A 15626-nucleotide genomic window follows, 5' to 3' on the forward strand; every position below is an offset into this window, starting at 1 on the left:
GGCTAAAAATTTGGGAAGCTGCATGTATTGAGGAGGGCCTTGAACTTGATATGTTTCTCAGCCCTTTGTATTTTAAATGCCATTTGAATTATTATCAGGGAATCCATCTTGGAGAGAGTAATTATTTTTCACTTTCTGCATTGTAGTGCAGATTGGTTTTGTAATACAACATTTTTCATATAAAATGTGTGCTCAGTCATGCTTGACTCTTTGTGACCCCATGGACTGCAGCCCACCAGGCTCCTCTGTCTATGAGATTTCCCAGGCAAGAATACTGGAGTGGATTGCCATTTCCTCCTCTAGGGAATCTTTCAAATGCAGGGATCGAACCAGTGTCTCTTACATCTCCTGCATTGGCAAGCATGCTCTTTACCACTAGCTCCGCCTGGGATAAATATAAAATACTTAATGAGATATATAATTAATATGTGTCTAGCTACAGCCACATATACTTAGCAGTCATCATCTTATTTTCTCTGGAGAATATACTTATTCTGACTTAAAACAAAATAAAAAACTAATTCCATACTTCATTCAGATTTTTAAACTTTTTTTACCTAATGTCTTTTTTCTCTTCCAAAATCCCATCCAAGATATATTGCATTTAGTCATTCTGTTTGCTTAGGCTTCTCTTAGCTGTGACGTTTCTCAGACTTTCTTTCTTTTCGATGACCTTGGCAGTTTTTAGAAGAACTGGTCAGATGTTTTTGATGTCCCTCAATTGGGATATGCCTGGGTATTTTTCTGATTAGTCTGGGGTTATAGTTTGGGGGAGTAAAACCTCAGAGGTAAAGCATCATTCCTCTCATATCATATCGAGGGAATGGTATGGACTATACACATTACTTCTCACTGTTGATATTAACCTTAATCACCTAACTGAGGTAGTGTTTGTCAGGTTTTTTCACTGCAAATTATTTTTTTATTCCCCCTTTCTATATGAGACTCTTTGGAAGTGTGTTCTTGTGCACAACTCAAGCTGAAGGACTAGAAAGTTGTGATCTACCTCCTTGAGTTTGTAGTAGCTAAGGAAATTATTTGTCTCTTCCTCATTTGTTTATTTATTCAATAATTTGTTTATATCCATATGGACTAGTGGATATTTATTTTATACTCTGGGTTATAATCCAATATCACTTGACTTATTTTTTTTGCTCAAATTGTGCCAGTCTTGACCACGGGCTACCGTGCCTCTTTAATATGCCTCCATCATTGCTTTTGTTTATTTATTTGCTTGTTTGGTTTTGAGCTCTTCTTCATTTTCTGGCACTATGGTGCCCTAGACTCATCTTGTATATTTAACTTCTCCAGCCCTTGAATCAGCCATATCTCCAAAGACCCCCGGTTTCTTCTTATTGGAGAATGGTATTAGAAATTGACACCTGGGTGAGAGGTACAGTCTGATTTTAAATTGCTGCAGAGTTCATTCCTTTTAAGGTTTCCTAAGTTGGTGACAATTCCGGACTTTCAGAAATTTGGTAAAATGCAATAATGAAACTTTTCTCACAGACAAACAATAGTCTTTAAGGCAGTAAAAGTTTAAACACACAGGCATACACGTCTAATCAGTTATACTTCAATAGAAGACTGCAAAAGTGGCATGAAAATCTTTATAAAAAGAAAATCACTTAAAAAAAAACTTGTGGAAGGAAACTTCAGCAAGCCTTCTCAAGTAAACATTTCTCAGGTTTATTTGATATGAATAAACAGATCTATATTTTTTCATGCTCTTAATGAAAAGTTTTTTCAGAGCAGGAGTCTTTTAACTTTTGCAAAAGTTTAAAATGTTGCCTTTTTGAGCTTGTGAGTAGGTGAATAGAATTTCAGGAGTTCAAAACTCTTCTCAGAAACAATCTCCAAACCTTTCTTAGGGCAGAAAGTGGATAGACATTAGGATGGGAAATTTTTATCTCTAGTGTGGATTTAGAACATCAAGGGAGAGAATGGTTTAGAATTTCTCTCTGGTGAAACACAAAAGTTTTCATCATCAGCTCTTTAAAGGATAAGGAGCCAGAGGCATAACAAGCAAAAATCCATGACTAGACTCTTGGGGCAAGAAACCAGACTTAATTAGATTTTGAGACCATGTTATATAATACATTGAAAATCTCAAGTTTCAATATAATGATTTCTTTTAAAATAAATTCTTAAAATTGAAATATAAAATCAATAAACATCTAGTAAGTGTCTACTATAATCAGTGTTAGATACAACAACTTTAATGTTTGTTGTCCTTAAAGTAAAGCCATGAATTTTGAGTGCTGACTTACTGTTCTGTAGATCCATCATATTAAGAATACAGTTAAGGGAACTGGTTAATGCAAGTTGATTAAGGAACGGCTGTTTTATACTCAATCTTGTTGTAGAATCAAACATAGATCCCAATTTATTATCAATAAGTTAATAAGTATTCATGAATTAAACTATCTACTAATTCTGGTAAAGGAAGGATACAGAGAAAGGAAGACTTTTTATATGATAAGAATCTTATTTACCATCTGAGCCACCCTGAGCGACTGAACATGAATAAGAATCTTAAGAAAAGGGTAAAAATTGGAACAGTGAATATATGAAATGTCCTCATGTTATGTTATAGAGGAATATATAATACATATAATAATAGTATTCCTTCATAATATAACAATGATTTAAAAATACATAAATGATAAATAATATTCAAAAATAATTGTTATGTCATAAAGGAATATTATGTATTTTTAAATCATTCTTATATTATGAAGGAATACTATCTATTATTTTAAAATTAAGCATTTTTAGTATTTCACACTGAAATAACAGATTTTAGGGCATCATGCTTCTGTATCCTTAAGGAATATAATAGTATTAATAGAATAAGTAAATGAGACTTGGTTTTAAGGCTATGTATCTTAAAAATTCCTGGACAAGTTTATTTTCCAAGTCATATTTTATAAGCCTTTTCTGCTTCAATATAGTGTATGTGTTCACAGAAAAGTTTCTAATAAGTAAAGCATTTCAAATTTTCTATTAGTTTTCATAATTGATATTATAATTCTTTAAATGCAATGAATATAGCTACCTTTGTTCTTCTTATGTACTTCTCTCCTTACTTCACTCTTACTAAGAAATAAAATGTATCTTTATGCCCTTTTTTAAAAACTAATATTTTTCTTATTATTCATCCATTTTTAATTTTTACAAAAATATTTCAATATCCTAGTATATGAATTTTAGTGACTGATTTAGCAACTGATCACATTCAGTTGCTCATTCATTTTCATGGTTAGCAAACAGGTAGCAAATACTTAACTTCCAGCCACTGTTATAGATACTGAGAATACAGCAGTGAATAAAATAGACCCAGTTCAACCCTCATGAAGCTCACATTCAAATGGGGAGAGACAGACAATAAGCAAATAGACAAGAGATACATAATATGTTGGATGATGATAGATGTTATAGAGAAAAGTAAAGCAGGAGTAGACTTATCACACCTTGAGAATAAACAGCACTTACAGGAATGATGCTATCTCAGAGCTCTCTCTTGTTCTCTGGATTGAATTACTGATCCAGCAGACCTTATCAATGAGGAGGTCATTTGAGAGCCAGGAAACGATTGTTTGCTTTACATGGCAGCCTGCCTGTGAGAAACTGGAAATATTCTAAAGGCAGTCTCACTCCTTAGGGCAGATGCTTGATTAAAACAAAAATGAGAACAAAAACCTTCAAAAATAGCTCTTATTTTTATATTGAGACATTAGGTTGTTCCAGAGAACAACTTAGAGAAGGATAAAAACTCAATCAGCGCCATATTATGTCTGAGTTAATGCATCTGGAGCCTGATGTCACCTTCTAAAATTATCTGTGGAGTTTCGTTGCTTCCAGAGTCAATGCTGTGGAGGCATGATAATGAACAATTGTGTTCCATAGTTTTGGGGAAGAATCCTGTAGATTTTTCATGTTTTTGTAATTTTGAGATGGAGAATGAACATCCACATCCTGTTTTCCTAGAACCATGTCCTGTGACCTCTCTATTTAAGGGCTTGGCTAGCCTGATCTCAGAGCTAGCCCTGCTCTGGTTTCTTTGTGACAGAAAAGGGAAAGAAATTATTACAACCATCAGAACATCTGAGAAACTTCTAGAGATTTCTTTTCAAAAGTAGGTGGAAACCCAGTTAATATTTATCATTCCCCAGTACATTTGCAGTTGGGAGAGATCTTTTTTTTTTTTTCCTCCACGATCCCAAATGAAAAATACCAATAACTGAGAAAATACCAAAGCTAAATAGTTCCTCTTTGTTCCTTCTTTTGTAAAGTATATGTAATAATTGTTTGTACTCCACAGTGTTGTTCGAAGTTCTGCATAAGTTAATACATATAAGGCGTCAAAAGCTAGGTGTCTTTCTTGCCTCCCAGATTTTTTTTCTTTTGGAAGCAGTAAGTTGGATTGTGAAGAAAGCTGATTGCCGAAGAATTGATGCTTTTGAACTGTGGTGTTGGAGAAGACTCTTGAGAGTCCCTTATACTGCAAGGAGATCCAACCAGTCCATTCTAAAGGAGATCAATCCTGAATGTTCATTGGAGGGACTGATGCTAAAGCTGAAACTGCAATACTTTGGCCACCTCATGCGACGAGTTGACTCACTGGAAAAGACTCTGATGCTGGGAAATGTTGGAGGCGGGAGGAGAAGGGGATGACGGAGAATGAGATGGCTGGATGGCATCACTGACTCTGTGGACATGAGTTTGAGTGTACTCCGGGAGTTGGTGATGGACAGGGAGGCCTGGCGTGCTGTGGTTCATGGGGTCACGGAGAGTCGGACACGACTGAGCGACTGAACTGAACTGAACTGAATGATGTAATGATCACAAATATGGTTTCTGGAGCTAGACTTCCTATATGCAAATTCTCTTCCCACCCTAAACTGGATGACTGACCTTGGGCAAATTATTTAACCTTTCTATGCTGCTGCTGCTGCTGCTGCTGCTAAGTCACTTCAGTCGTGTCCGACTCTGTGCGACCCCATGGACGGAAGCCCACCAGGCTCCCCCGTCCCTGGGATTCTCCAGGCAAAAGAAAAAAAAAATATATATATATATACCTAGCAGGGTATTGTGTAGAATAAATTAATTAATGCAAATACTTGGAACAGTACCTGGTATACAATAAGTACTCAAGGACTATTTGCCATTGATTTATTACCGCTACTGTTGCTATTCTTTCTTATTTATGGTGTGGCCTTGGCATATAGTTAGGCTGAGTCACATAAAGGTCATCTTTGCCTGTGCCAGGAAAACCTAAGAAGCCATAATCCAAATTGGCCAGGATCTGCTTTGCCCGTTTTTTCCTCAATCCAAATCTTTTTTTTAAATTACTTTTTATTGGAGTGTAGTTGCTTTACAATTGTTGCGTACAGTAACAATTCAAAGCTGATTTCTCAGCTCTTAAACTAATGTCAACCTTCAGGGGGCAGAAGAAACACCTCAAGTAAGACCAACACCAAAAATACTTACCTCAGTGTCTAGAAAGAGCCTGTCTTGGGCCACTTATAACTGTGGCAACAGCCCAAGATACACTGAATGTGGCGAGAATCCAAAAAGAGTGCGAATAAGAAAGAAATGAAGGCAGGTCCACCTAGGAGTGAGACCTGGCCCACTTTAACAATCCAACCGAAAAGACATATGGGACAAAGATGGCTTTGGGGCAGTCTTGATTTTTTTTCCCCCAGGCTTCTTAGAGAAAGAAGACTCTAAGAGGCCACACTTAAGCCCTTGCCAACTTTAGCATGAACAACCAAATGTCTTTGGAATTGAAGTGACCTTACTCAACCTTGTGGAAAAGCATGGCCAAGAATGGAAATCAAAGGGTACGTTCAGACATCCTTTAAAGACCAACTGAGCAAATATCAACTTGCCTACAGTCATCTCAACAAAACCCATTTACTAATGAACAAGCCTAATTCATTAAAAGCTGGAACATCAACTTGCTCAAAGAACGATTCATGGAAAACTGACACACCAGTGTTTTACACCAACCAGTTCTAAGGACTGTTTGCTACTACTAAAGGCAAAAAGCCCAGGCAGAGGTGGGACCAGGCAGGACCACTGTAGTCAACTACAGAAAATGTGGGAAGCTGCCCTCAACTGTCAGTAGCTGCCTTGTGGGATATGAATCCAAAACTTCTAAGTTTTCAAGTGAAAGCTGAAATCTGGATTTTTACGTGACTTGTGCTGACATTTGCATTTTGGCAAGTACTTGAAACCAAAACCAAAACAAGCATGGTGCAAGCCAAACACACCCCATATGCAGCTGGTACTCCCCCTGTGCGTCTGCAGTCTCTGCTGTCCATGTGGGCATTGTCCACTAAACAGTCATACTTCTAGTCTTGTTGGGGCATAGATTTGTATCCAAGATGCACCAAGGCTGACTTCTGAATGCGATTTATTTCACTACTGAGTGTGATTTGCTCTCTGCCCTGTTTCCAGATTTCAGCATGGCTTTGGGGTATTTTTCTAAAACCAAGCTTGAATGCATAGCACCACTTATGAAACAACTAATGCCTTTTCTTTAAAAAAGGGCTATGGGAGTCAGGGAGAGGAGCAGACTTGGAGAGAGTAAGAAATGAAGAGAAGGTGAACTGTCTACTTTAACTAGAAAATTTAACTAGGAAATAGAGGTAGAGTAACAATAAAATGGTCATGTAGTGGTCATGTATGGATGTGAGAGTTGGACTGTGAAGAAAGCTGATCGCTGAAGAATTGATGCTTTTGAACTGTGGTGCTGGAGAAGACTCTTGAGAGTCCCTTGGACTGCAAGGAGATCCAACCAGTCCATTCTAAAGGAGATCAATCCTGGGTGTTCATTGGAAGGACTGATGCTAAAGCCGAAACTGCAATACTTTGGCCACCTCATGCGACGAGTTGACTCACTGGAAAAGACTCTGATGCTAGGAGGGATTGGGGGCAGGAGGAGTTGGGGATGACAGAGAATGAGATGGCTGGATGGCATCACCGACTTGATGGACATGAGTTTGAGTGCACTCCGGGAGTTGGTAATGGACAGGGAGGCCTGGCGTGCTGTGATTCATGGGGTCGCAAAGAGTCGGACAGGACTGAGCGACTGAACTGAACTGAACAATAAAATAGTAATTGGAATTTTGAGTGGAAACAATCAGCATTTTTTCAGATCATGGTGGCAAGAATTAGGCAAGACCCATATGAAGAGATCTCTTAAAATTTTGAGTTATAGTTTCCTTCATTTTAAGAGGAAATTGATGTACTATAAAGTGGCTTTGAAATATTAACTTTTATTTTAAAATATCAATTAAATATTTTTGAGAGACGAGAGGTAGTGTTATGAATGTCAAGAAATTGTGTGATGCTTCATGACTTAGCCTAAATTCCTTTTGATGTTTAGATCCCTTACAGATTGCTAAGGGCAGTGACTGTCTGCCCTTTTGTTTTGCTATTGACTTTCATATTTCTATGTACAGTGTTTGGCTCAGAGGAGGTTCTTAGTAAATTGAATGCTTTGAATTATTTAAATGAGTCTCCAGTTTCAAACATTTATGACTTAAATATATATTTCTATCAATTCTAGAAATCGTGTGTATGCCTTGGGTAGTGAAGAGGGGCAGGCTTCAAACTTAGAGAAATACAAAACATACTCTGATTTTAACACCCAAACAGTGTAGTCCATAATATGAAATTCTCCCCTCTCTGCATATTCTTATCTTTTTAAAATATTTAGTTGTGTGTATTATGACAGCAGGTTTCTTCTAGTACTTTAGTTTCTTGGGCTAGGAGTAATAGCAAATGAAAACAGTCTCTGTGTTTTCCCTGTTGAATCCATATTAAATGGTTTTGGCTGAAAATGCCAGATGCACATTTAAAATAAAGTATTGGAATCATCATAGAGTATTAGGTTTGGACTATGGGAATCTATTTGTAGTTTCCTTCAAAGTGAGAATGAATGGGACCGGGGAGTCCCTTCACATGTGAGGCTGGATGGCTATTACTGGAAGAGATTTCTCCCAGTTCCCCATCATCATTTCTCCTTGGTCTGTCGAACTACTGTGCTATCTTCCGGCATCTTGAGATACATCAAGCAAGCAGAGAAGCTCTAGGATGAAAGCTCAGATGTTAACTTGAGTTCAGTTGTCTGGATCCTTTGGTTGGGCAGAGAGGTTTCCCATCCAGCAACAGGACAACTATAGACCAATAGCTCAGACTGCACAGGACCTGTCAAATGGAAAAGGACTTGAGGAGTGAACAGTGAAATTTCATTCCTAATCATCATAGGTCATTCTTCCTCATCAACCTTTTTTTCCCCCCGTGTGGCTCTTCTTTGAAAGCATTATGCTGTCAAGTGAGAAATTCTAGGACATTTTTAAAAGATGGTCTTGAATATTTCCTAGCTTTTTGAAGCTACTGACAATGCAGGAAATGACTTGTGAGGTCTGGCATAAATACTAACAAATACTAAATGTTGCTTGAAGGATCATTTATCTTAGGATTGATCAACAAAAGATGCCATGTGTACAGAAATTGCCTCATTTTCTCAACTGAATTTTCATCTAAAATGGAGAAATTTCCCAAGTAGTACCAATTCTTTTGAGTATTACTTAAGGTTCTTTTTCTGTTTTTTTTTTTTTTTGAGATAGATATTTCTATCTAGTAATGGATTTACTATTCCTGTCATTAGCTACTTATTTACTCATTCATTCATGTAACAAATGTTTCTAAGCATCAATTATAGGCAGGGGTATGCTGACACAAATTTATGCAAATAGATCAGAAAGAATAAGGGAAAATAAACCCATCTAGCTACATAAATCGGAGAAGGCAATGGCAAGCCACTTCAGTACTCTTGCCTAGAAAATCCGATGGAGGAGCCTGGTAGGCTGCAGTCCGTGGGGTCGCTAAGGGTCGGACACGACTGAGCGACTTCACTTTCACTTTTCACTTTCCACTTTCACACATTGGAGAAGGAAATGGCAACCCACTCCAGTGTTCTTGCCTGGAGAATCCCAGGGACAGGGGAGCCTGGTGGGCTTCCGTCTATGGGGTCACACAGAGTCGGACACGACTGAAGTGACTTAGCAGCAGCAGCAGCAGCTACATAAATGTTAATTTTTAAAAGTTTAAGCATTATGCAAGAATGTATTCTACAAAGATTATTTTGGCAAGTAACTATGATTTACTGGCAAAGAATTTTGTTCTTGGTGAAATAGCTAAAATATCATTTGCTTTAGTCTATGTTATACTCTGTATTTTAAAGTCAGCTTTGCTGACTATAACTAGACCATAAATTTGTTTTTGAAAAAACCTGTCTTAAATTTTTCATTGAATTTTATTTTGTATTTAGCCCAACTTTTTCTTTGTAAAAAAAATTCATCAAAGTATTTTTGGAGGCTTCCCTGGTGACCCAGTGGTAAAGAATCTATCTGCTTGCCAGTGCAGGAGACATAGGTTCAATCCCTGCTCTGGGAAGATTCCTCATGCTGCAGAGCAACTAAGCTCATAAACCACAGCTACTGAGCCTGTGCTCTAGAGCCTGGAAGCCACAACTGCTGAGCCCATGTGCTGCAACTACGGAAGTCCACGTGCCCCAGAGCCTGTGCCCCGCAAGAGAAGCCACAGCAATGAGAAGCTTGCACTCTACAACTAGAGAGTAGCCCCCACTTGCTGCAACTAGAAAAGCTCACATAGCAGTGAAGACCCAGCACAGCCAAAAATAAAATAAATAAAATTATAAAAAAGTAGAAAACAATCTTTAAAAAAATGTTTTTTTCTATTTTTAAGATCTATGAAAATTGCTGGTAATACAGAGGCCCAGAACAAAATATTCGGTGTTTTGGCTTCTTGTCATTTGATTTACAACTCCTTCATCTTTTAAAATGCTTTATAATCTTCTTTCCTTCCAATCTCCAATTGAGACTTTATAAATTTATAAAATTAGTGACTTGAAACATTCTAATTTTGTCTTTTAGAGGAATTTCTTGATATAACTTCAGATCGTTGAATTTTCCCTAAGATACAATATGAAAGTGTAAGTTCTGCTTAATTAGAAAAGTTGAATTTTAGTTACTTTGAATATTGTCTTTTAAGTATATTCAGAATCATTGTTACTTGTGTTTACATTCTTTAATCTGAAGACGTAAGTGGTGCCTTTACAAATCTGATAAAGTGTTTGTTTTTCCATACTCTTTTGCTGTTAGGTGATTTGGACTCTTGGGATCTGCTTATTTGCCTGTCTTCTAAGACAGCTGGTGGAAAACCCTGCCTATCAAAGGAAGACATGTGCCAGTTAAATTTACATCAAAAGGTAAACATTCTTTTTCAAAAAGTGAACAGATCTTATCAGACCTATAGGTATTCTTTTGAGTATCCTATGACCATATTTACTTATTTTAAATTTAATATGTTTTTCCTTTTTATTATTTATCACAGTATAATTGCTTTACAATGTTGTATTAAAATTTCTGCTGTACAGCAAAGTGAGTCAGCTATATATATATATATATATATCCCTTCTTTTTTTGATTCCCTTCCCATTTAGGTCACCACAGAGCATTGCATAGAGCTCCCTATGCTGTTTAGTAATTATCTATTTTATACACAGTAGTGTATTTATGCCACTCCCAACTCATCCCATTCTCCCTTTCCCCCTTGGTATCCATACTTTTGTTCTCCACATCTGTGACTCTATTTCTCCTTGGCAAATGCGTTCATCTATACAATATTCCTAGATTCCACATAGGTGCGTTAATATCGAATATTTGTTTTTCTCTTTCTGATTTAGCCCAGTGTGTATGGCAGTCTGTAGGTCCATCCATGTCTCTACAGATCACACAATTTCGTTCCTTTTTAATGGCTGAGTAATATTCCATTGTATGTATGTACCACATCTTTATCCATTGCTCTGTTGATGAACATTTAGGTTGTTTCCATGTTCTGGCTATTGTAAATAGTGCTGTAATAGACCTATGGTTTTTAACACCAGTATTTCCTGGTCCATAATGTTGAAAAGAAATGTCTTGAAAAATTGCAGCCATTGCATCTTTGAAGAAAGTTTCAATGGCCATTCCTTCTACACTTCACCATAAAACGTTCACCATTTTTGGGCTTCCCAGGTGGTACTAGTAGTACTGCCTGACAATGCAGGAGATATAAGAGACGCGGGTTTGATCCCTGGGTCAGGAAGAGTCCCTGGAGGACAGCATGACAACTCACTCCAGTATTCTTGGAGTCATCAATTGGAAACTTGTTTTGGAGACTCCCATAGACAATGGAGCCTGATGGGCTACAGTCCATGGGGGTCACAAAGAGTCAGATATGGCTGAAGTGACTTAGGACACGCATGCCTTCAACTCCTACCAATCAATATCCAATTTTACCCAGTAGGATGCAAGACTTGGCCTAAGAAATACATAGCCTATGGATTTTTGCTTATCCTGGTCACTTATTTATCTAAGTAGTAAAGATTTTATTTACTAATTCCTTGTTTTGATGTTTTCAAACTTAAGTTGAATTACAACAAAATTTATAGTTTTTAAATTAACTTTTAAAGTTGACATCCAATATTTACTACTGTGTATAAACTTTTATAAATACTTTTAGAAAAACTAACAAAAGGTTTACAATGTGCTAGTCACTGTGCTGGAAAATTTACATACTTATACCTTTAACAAACCTATGAGAAAAATGTCCAAACCAATAGTTTTTTTTCAGTGGTAAAAGAGTACTATAGTAGCTCTCTGATCATTTGGTATTTCTGCAATTGACAATGGTGATCACTCCTTCCTCTTTCTGACCCCTCCCTTGGAGGAGCACATTCGTTTGCTTTTTCTTGTACATCTTTGCATCTTTGGCTGTCCTTTCTGTGTTCTTCAGAGCCACCTTTCCTTGGTCCATTCTTTAAATGCCTCTGTTCCCCAACACCACCTCTAAAGTTTCAACTATCATTTGTAATTGATGACTCCCAAATCTACATCTGAAGTTCCAAGCAGCTTCCCAGGCTTCAGGACTTCCTGTATAACTACTCTCTGAACATCTCTACTTAAATATCGCACAAACACCTCAGATTCAATGAAGAGTAAATGGATTCATTGTTGTCTCTGGTAAATTCACTTCTGTGCTGGCATTTAGAAGCTCTGCAAAACTGCCCTGCTGGTCCTAAGTGTGGTTAACCACTCTGTCACTTCCTAAGATATAAATTAGCCTTCACCTTGGAGCCCTTTTTCTCCCACGTCATCTGCATTCTGTCAATCATGAATACTAAAGAATTTAACTTCTAAATAGTTCTCAAATATCATACCTACTTTCCATACTTACTACCTTTATTCTCATCAGACAGTCACCATGTGTAACCAGGACAGTTGCCAAACTCTCTTCACTGATTTGTCCAAAGCAAGAATGTTTTGCCCCTGAAATCCCTACTGCTCACAGTTATCAGAGTGAAAAATACAAATTGCTGACTTAAGCTGATTACTTCTGTCATTAAAATCTTGCACAGCTTCCCATTTTAGCTACAGGATAAAGTTGACAACATTTGCTGTGTATGTCAGTCAACCCCCAGCAGGAAACAAATGCCATACTCAAGAATTTAACTGAAGAAAAACTAATGAAAGAGCTATTTACAGAGCTTTTGGCAGCAAAAGAGAAACAAAAAGATTTACAGGCACTCAGAGACTAGCTCCATCATAAGATTTTACCACCCTTGATCTGAAGAAGGGTATGTAGAAGAAATGATATAGCAGAACCTCGTAAGAGCCAGAGACAAGAAAGAAAGATCGGTGGGAAGGGGCTATATATGTCAAAGAATGTAACCATCACCAAATCATAGCCCTACAAAGGGAAGCCAGAAAGATTAGAAGTATTCACCCTCTCTCTACTCCTACCTTGCAGTCTCTTGCTGCAGCCTCCTACTGAGTACCATTCTAAGTGCTTACTGTATTTGTTTATATCCATTCTTTATATATGAAGAGACCAAAGCACAGAGAGGTTAAGAATACTGCTTAAATCTTCCTTGCTAATAAATGAAGCACCTAGGATTCAAACTCTGGCAGTCTTACTTTAAATTCTGTGTTCTTAACCATATCACTGTAGAACCTTTCTAAATAAATATTTAGCCACTGTATTTAAATCCTACTCTAATCAATATTCTTAAAGAATACATAAATTCTGAATGATAAATGTTAGATAGCTGTCACTTTGGAACGTGAATAATTTGAAGTTTTGTGAATCATGACTTATTTATGTAAACATAAATAGTCAAAACAGAAGTTGCTTCAGATTTGTTTGGTATGTGTTAGGACTGTCAGTGACCTTAGAATGAAGGTCACTGGCTCATGTTAGAATTACTCACCACTTCAGAGCTTTGGAATTTTAGTGCTTAATGAAAATGATCTTAAGATCTGTCAGAGGTGATGAATGACCAGGAGTTTCTCTAGTCAGGAAGAGACGAAAAGGAACTTAAAACTGTATTGGTGGTTCATGTGATGCTAAAAGTGAAGCGAGGTCCACTCTTTGGGATAACACTAAGTGGGGCTCTGTCACACCTCTGGCATGTCACAGGATTTTAAGAGCAGGGAGACTCATTTCTAACTCTGAATGTTTGTAGAGTTAGCAGCCCTTGAATCTGGGATGCTGTGTTTAGTCCTTGGAGCACTGAGAACTACTGCAAAGCTTCTTATTTTAAAGGTTGTTAGGACATTTTCAGGTAAATATGATGGAGTGATAATTGCATGTGAGAGACGTGGATGATAATAAGACTTTTTTCTTTGATTAGCTATTAATTCTCTTCCTTATGGATAATACAAAACAGCTTTCAGAGAAAGTCTGATTTTTGCTAAAATAAAAGATGTGAACATCTGTACAGATCTAATGAAGAAAAAGAACAGTTTCCTAAGATACAACGTGACATGTGTTTCACTCTCAATGTTCATGAGAAACCAGAAGAAAAATTTTCCCTGGGTGCTTTCTTACACTTTATGTAAATAGCCCAAATTCATGTGTCTGCTTTCCTTATGAGTTAATGGTATGACTGTGGCTTTAGTTTTTTTTTTTTAAATAAACCTTTTCTGAATGTTTATAATTAATATCCTACTGTTACTCTTATTAATGAAATATATTTCAAAATAAGAGTGATTTTTTTTTACTTTTGTTTCTGACAGTATGTAATGGAAACAATTTAAATGGCAAATCACCACAGATTAGATTTGTAGAAGGTACATTGGGATTGAAATATTTTTATTTTTTATTTATTTTTTTGAATTCATTATATATTTATTTCAACAACATTTTATTCTATTTCATTTGCATTAAAAAATTTTTTTTTCTTTCTTTATTTTTTTTATTGGAGGCTAGTTATTTTACAGTATTATATTGGTTTGAATCCGCCCCGGGTGTACATGAGTTCCCCTTCCCGAACCCCCCTCCCACCTCCCTCCTCCCCTTATCCTCCTTCTGTTATCCCCGCATACCAGCCCCGAGCATCCTGTAATATGCATTGAACCTGAACTGGTGATTCGTTTCACATATGATAATATACATGTTTCAATGCCAGTCTCCCAAACCATCCCACCCTCACCCTCTCCCACAGAGTCACAAAGACTGTTCTATACATCTGTGTCTCTTTTGTAGTCTCGTAACGGTAACCCACTCCAGTATTCTTGCCTGGAGAATCCCATGGACGGAGAAGCCTGGTAGGCTACAGTCCACGGGGTCGCAAAGAGTCGGACACGACTGAGCGACGGAACGGAACGGAACGGATACAGGGTTATCATTTGCATCTTTCTAAATTCCATATATATGCGTTAGTATATTGTATTGGTGTTTTTCTTTAAATGCACATTTCCTTTCTTTCAGTTTGATCTCAGAAATATTCTGTCGCTCAAATGTTATTATCACTTGTTTCATATATATTCAAATCCTTTCAAAGGTACAGAAGCTTTTGTGCCAGGAAAAACTGAGGTCTCTATAAAATGCACATGCACACATATACACATGTATACATAAAGTGGTCAAACCCAATACAAGATCAGTATGTATTAGAAGTGACTCTTCGGGTGGTAATGATGTGTCCATGTGGGTTCATCACACAGAGAGAGTTGTAACCCCTCTCCCTGGGGATGATGTTGATATTGGGGTAGGCTGTGTATGGGTGGGGGGAATGGGCAAATGGGAAATCTCTGTACCTTCTCTTCAGTGTTGCCTTGCCCCAATTGCCCAGCTCAAAATAAATTCTATTGAAAATAATTATTGCAGTATGAAGCAAGAGAAGCTCATTGTATACAAGTCAGCTAATCACAATGAAAACTTCTCTGAATTTGTCCCACTTGATAATGTAGCAAATCTTGTATATTTTATGATGTATGTAAAAATAAAAATAAAAAGCACTAGGGTATGGAAGAACATTGTTAGGTTTAACTAATGCAAAGTTAAAATATGTGTAATAAAGTTGATTTACCACAGCTGTTAAGACCCATAGACCCAAACTACTTAGTTTGGTGCTCGGTTCCAGAGTAGAATGGAAATGATACTTCTAGTGTCACATGTCACCTGGGTCATGTCATCTTCTTCGACTCTATGAATTCCAAAGATATGCTTTGGAGCAAAGAGCAGGGGAAGCATGTAATTGGGTG

At 37.2% G+C, this 15626-nt stretch overlaps 1 protein-coding gene across 5 annotated transcripts in view; it reads left to right on the forward strand.

Annotated features, from left to right (window-relative positions):
* CPED1 (cadherin like and PC-esterase domain containing 1) overlaps window positions 1–15626 on the forward strand; it is a 345074-nt gene that overhangs the window by 61769 nt on the left and 267679 nt on the right. For all 5 annotated transcript variants that reach the window (XM_055421173.2, XM_055421169.2, XM_055421170.2 and 2 more), the window contains one exon: window positions 10200–10306. In XM_055421173.2, the coding sequence (XP_055277148.2) occupies window positions 10200–10306 (107 nt within the window). The remainder of the gene's footprint in view (window positions 1–10199; window positions 10307–15626) is intronic.

This window comes from Moschus berezovskii, chromosome 3 (genome assembly GCF_049115385.1).
Source record: "Moschus berezovskii isolate FMDL1 chromosome 3, NW_MosBer_1.0, whole genome shotgun sequence".
Classification (NCBI taxonomy): domain Eukaryota; kingdom Metazoa; phylum Chordata; class Mammalia; order Artiodactyla; family Moschidae; genus Moschus; species Moschus berezovskii.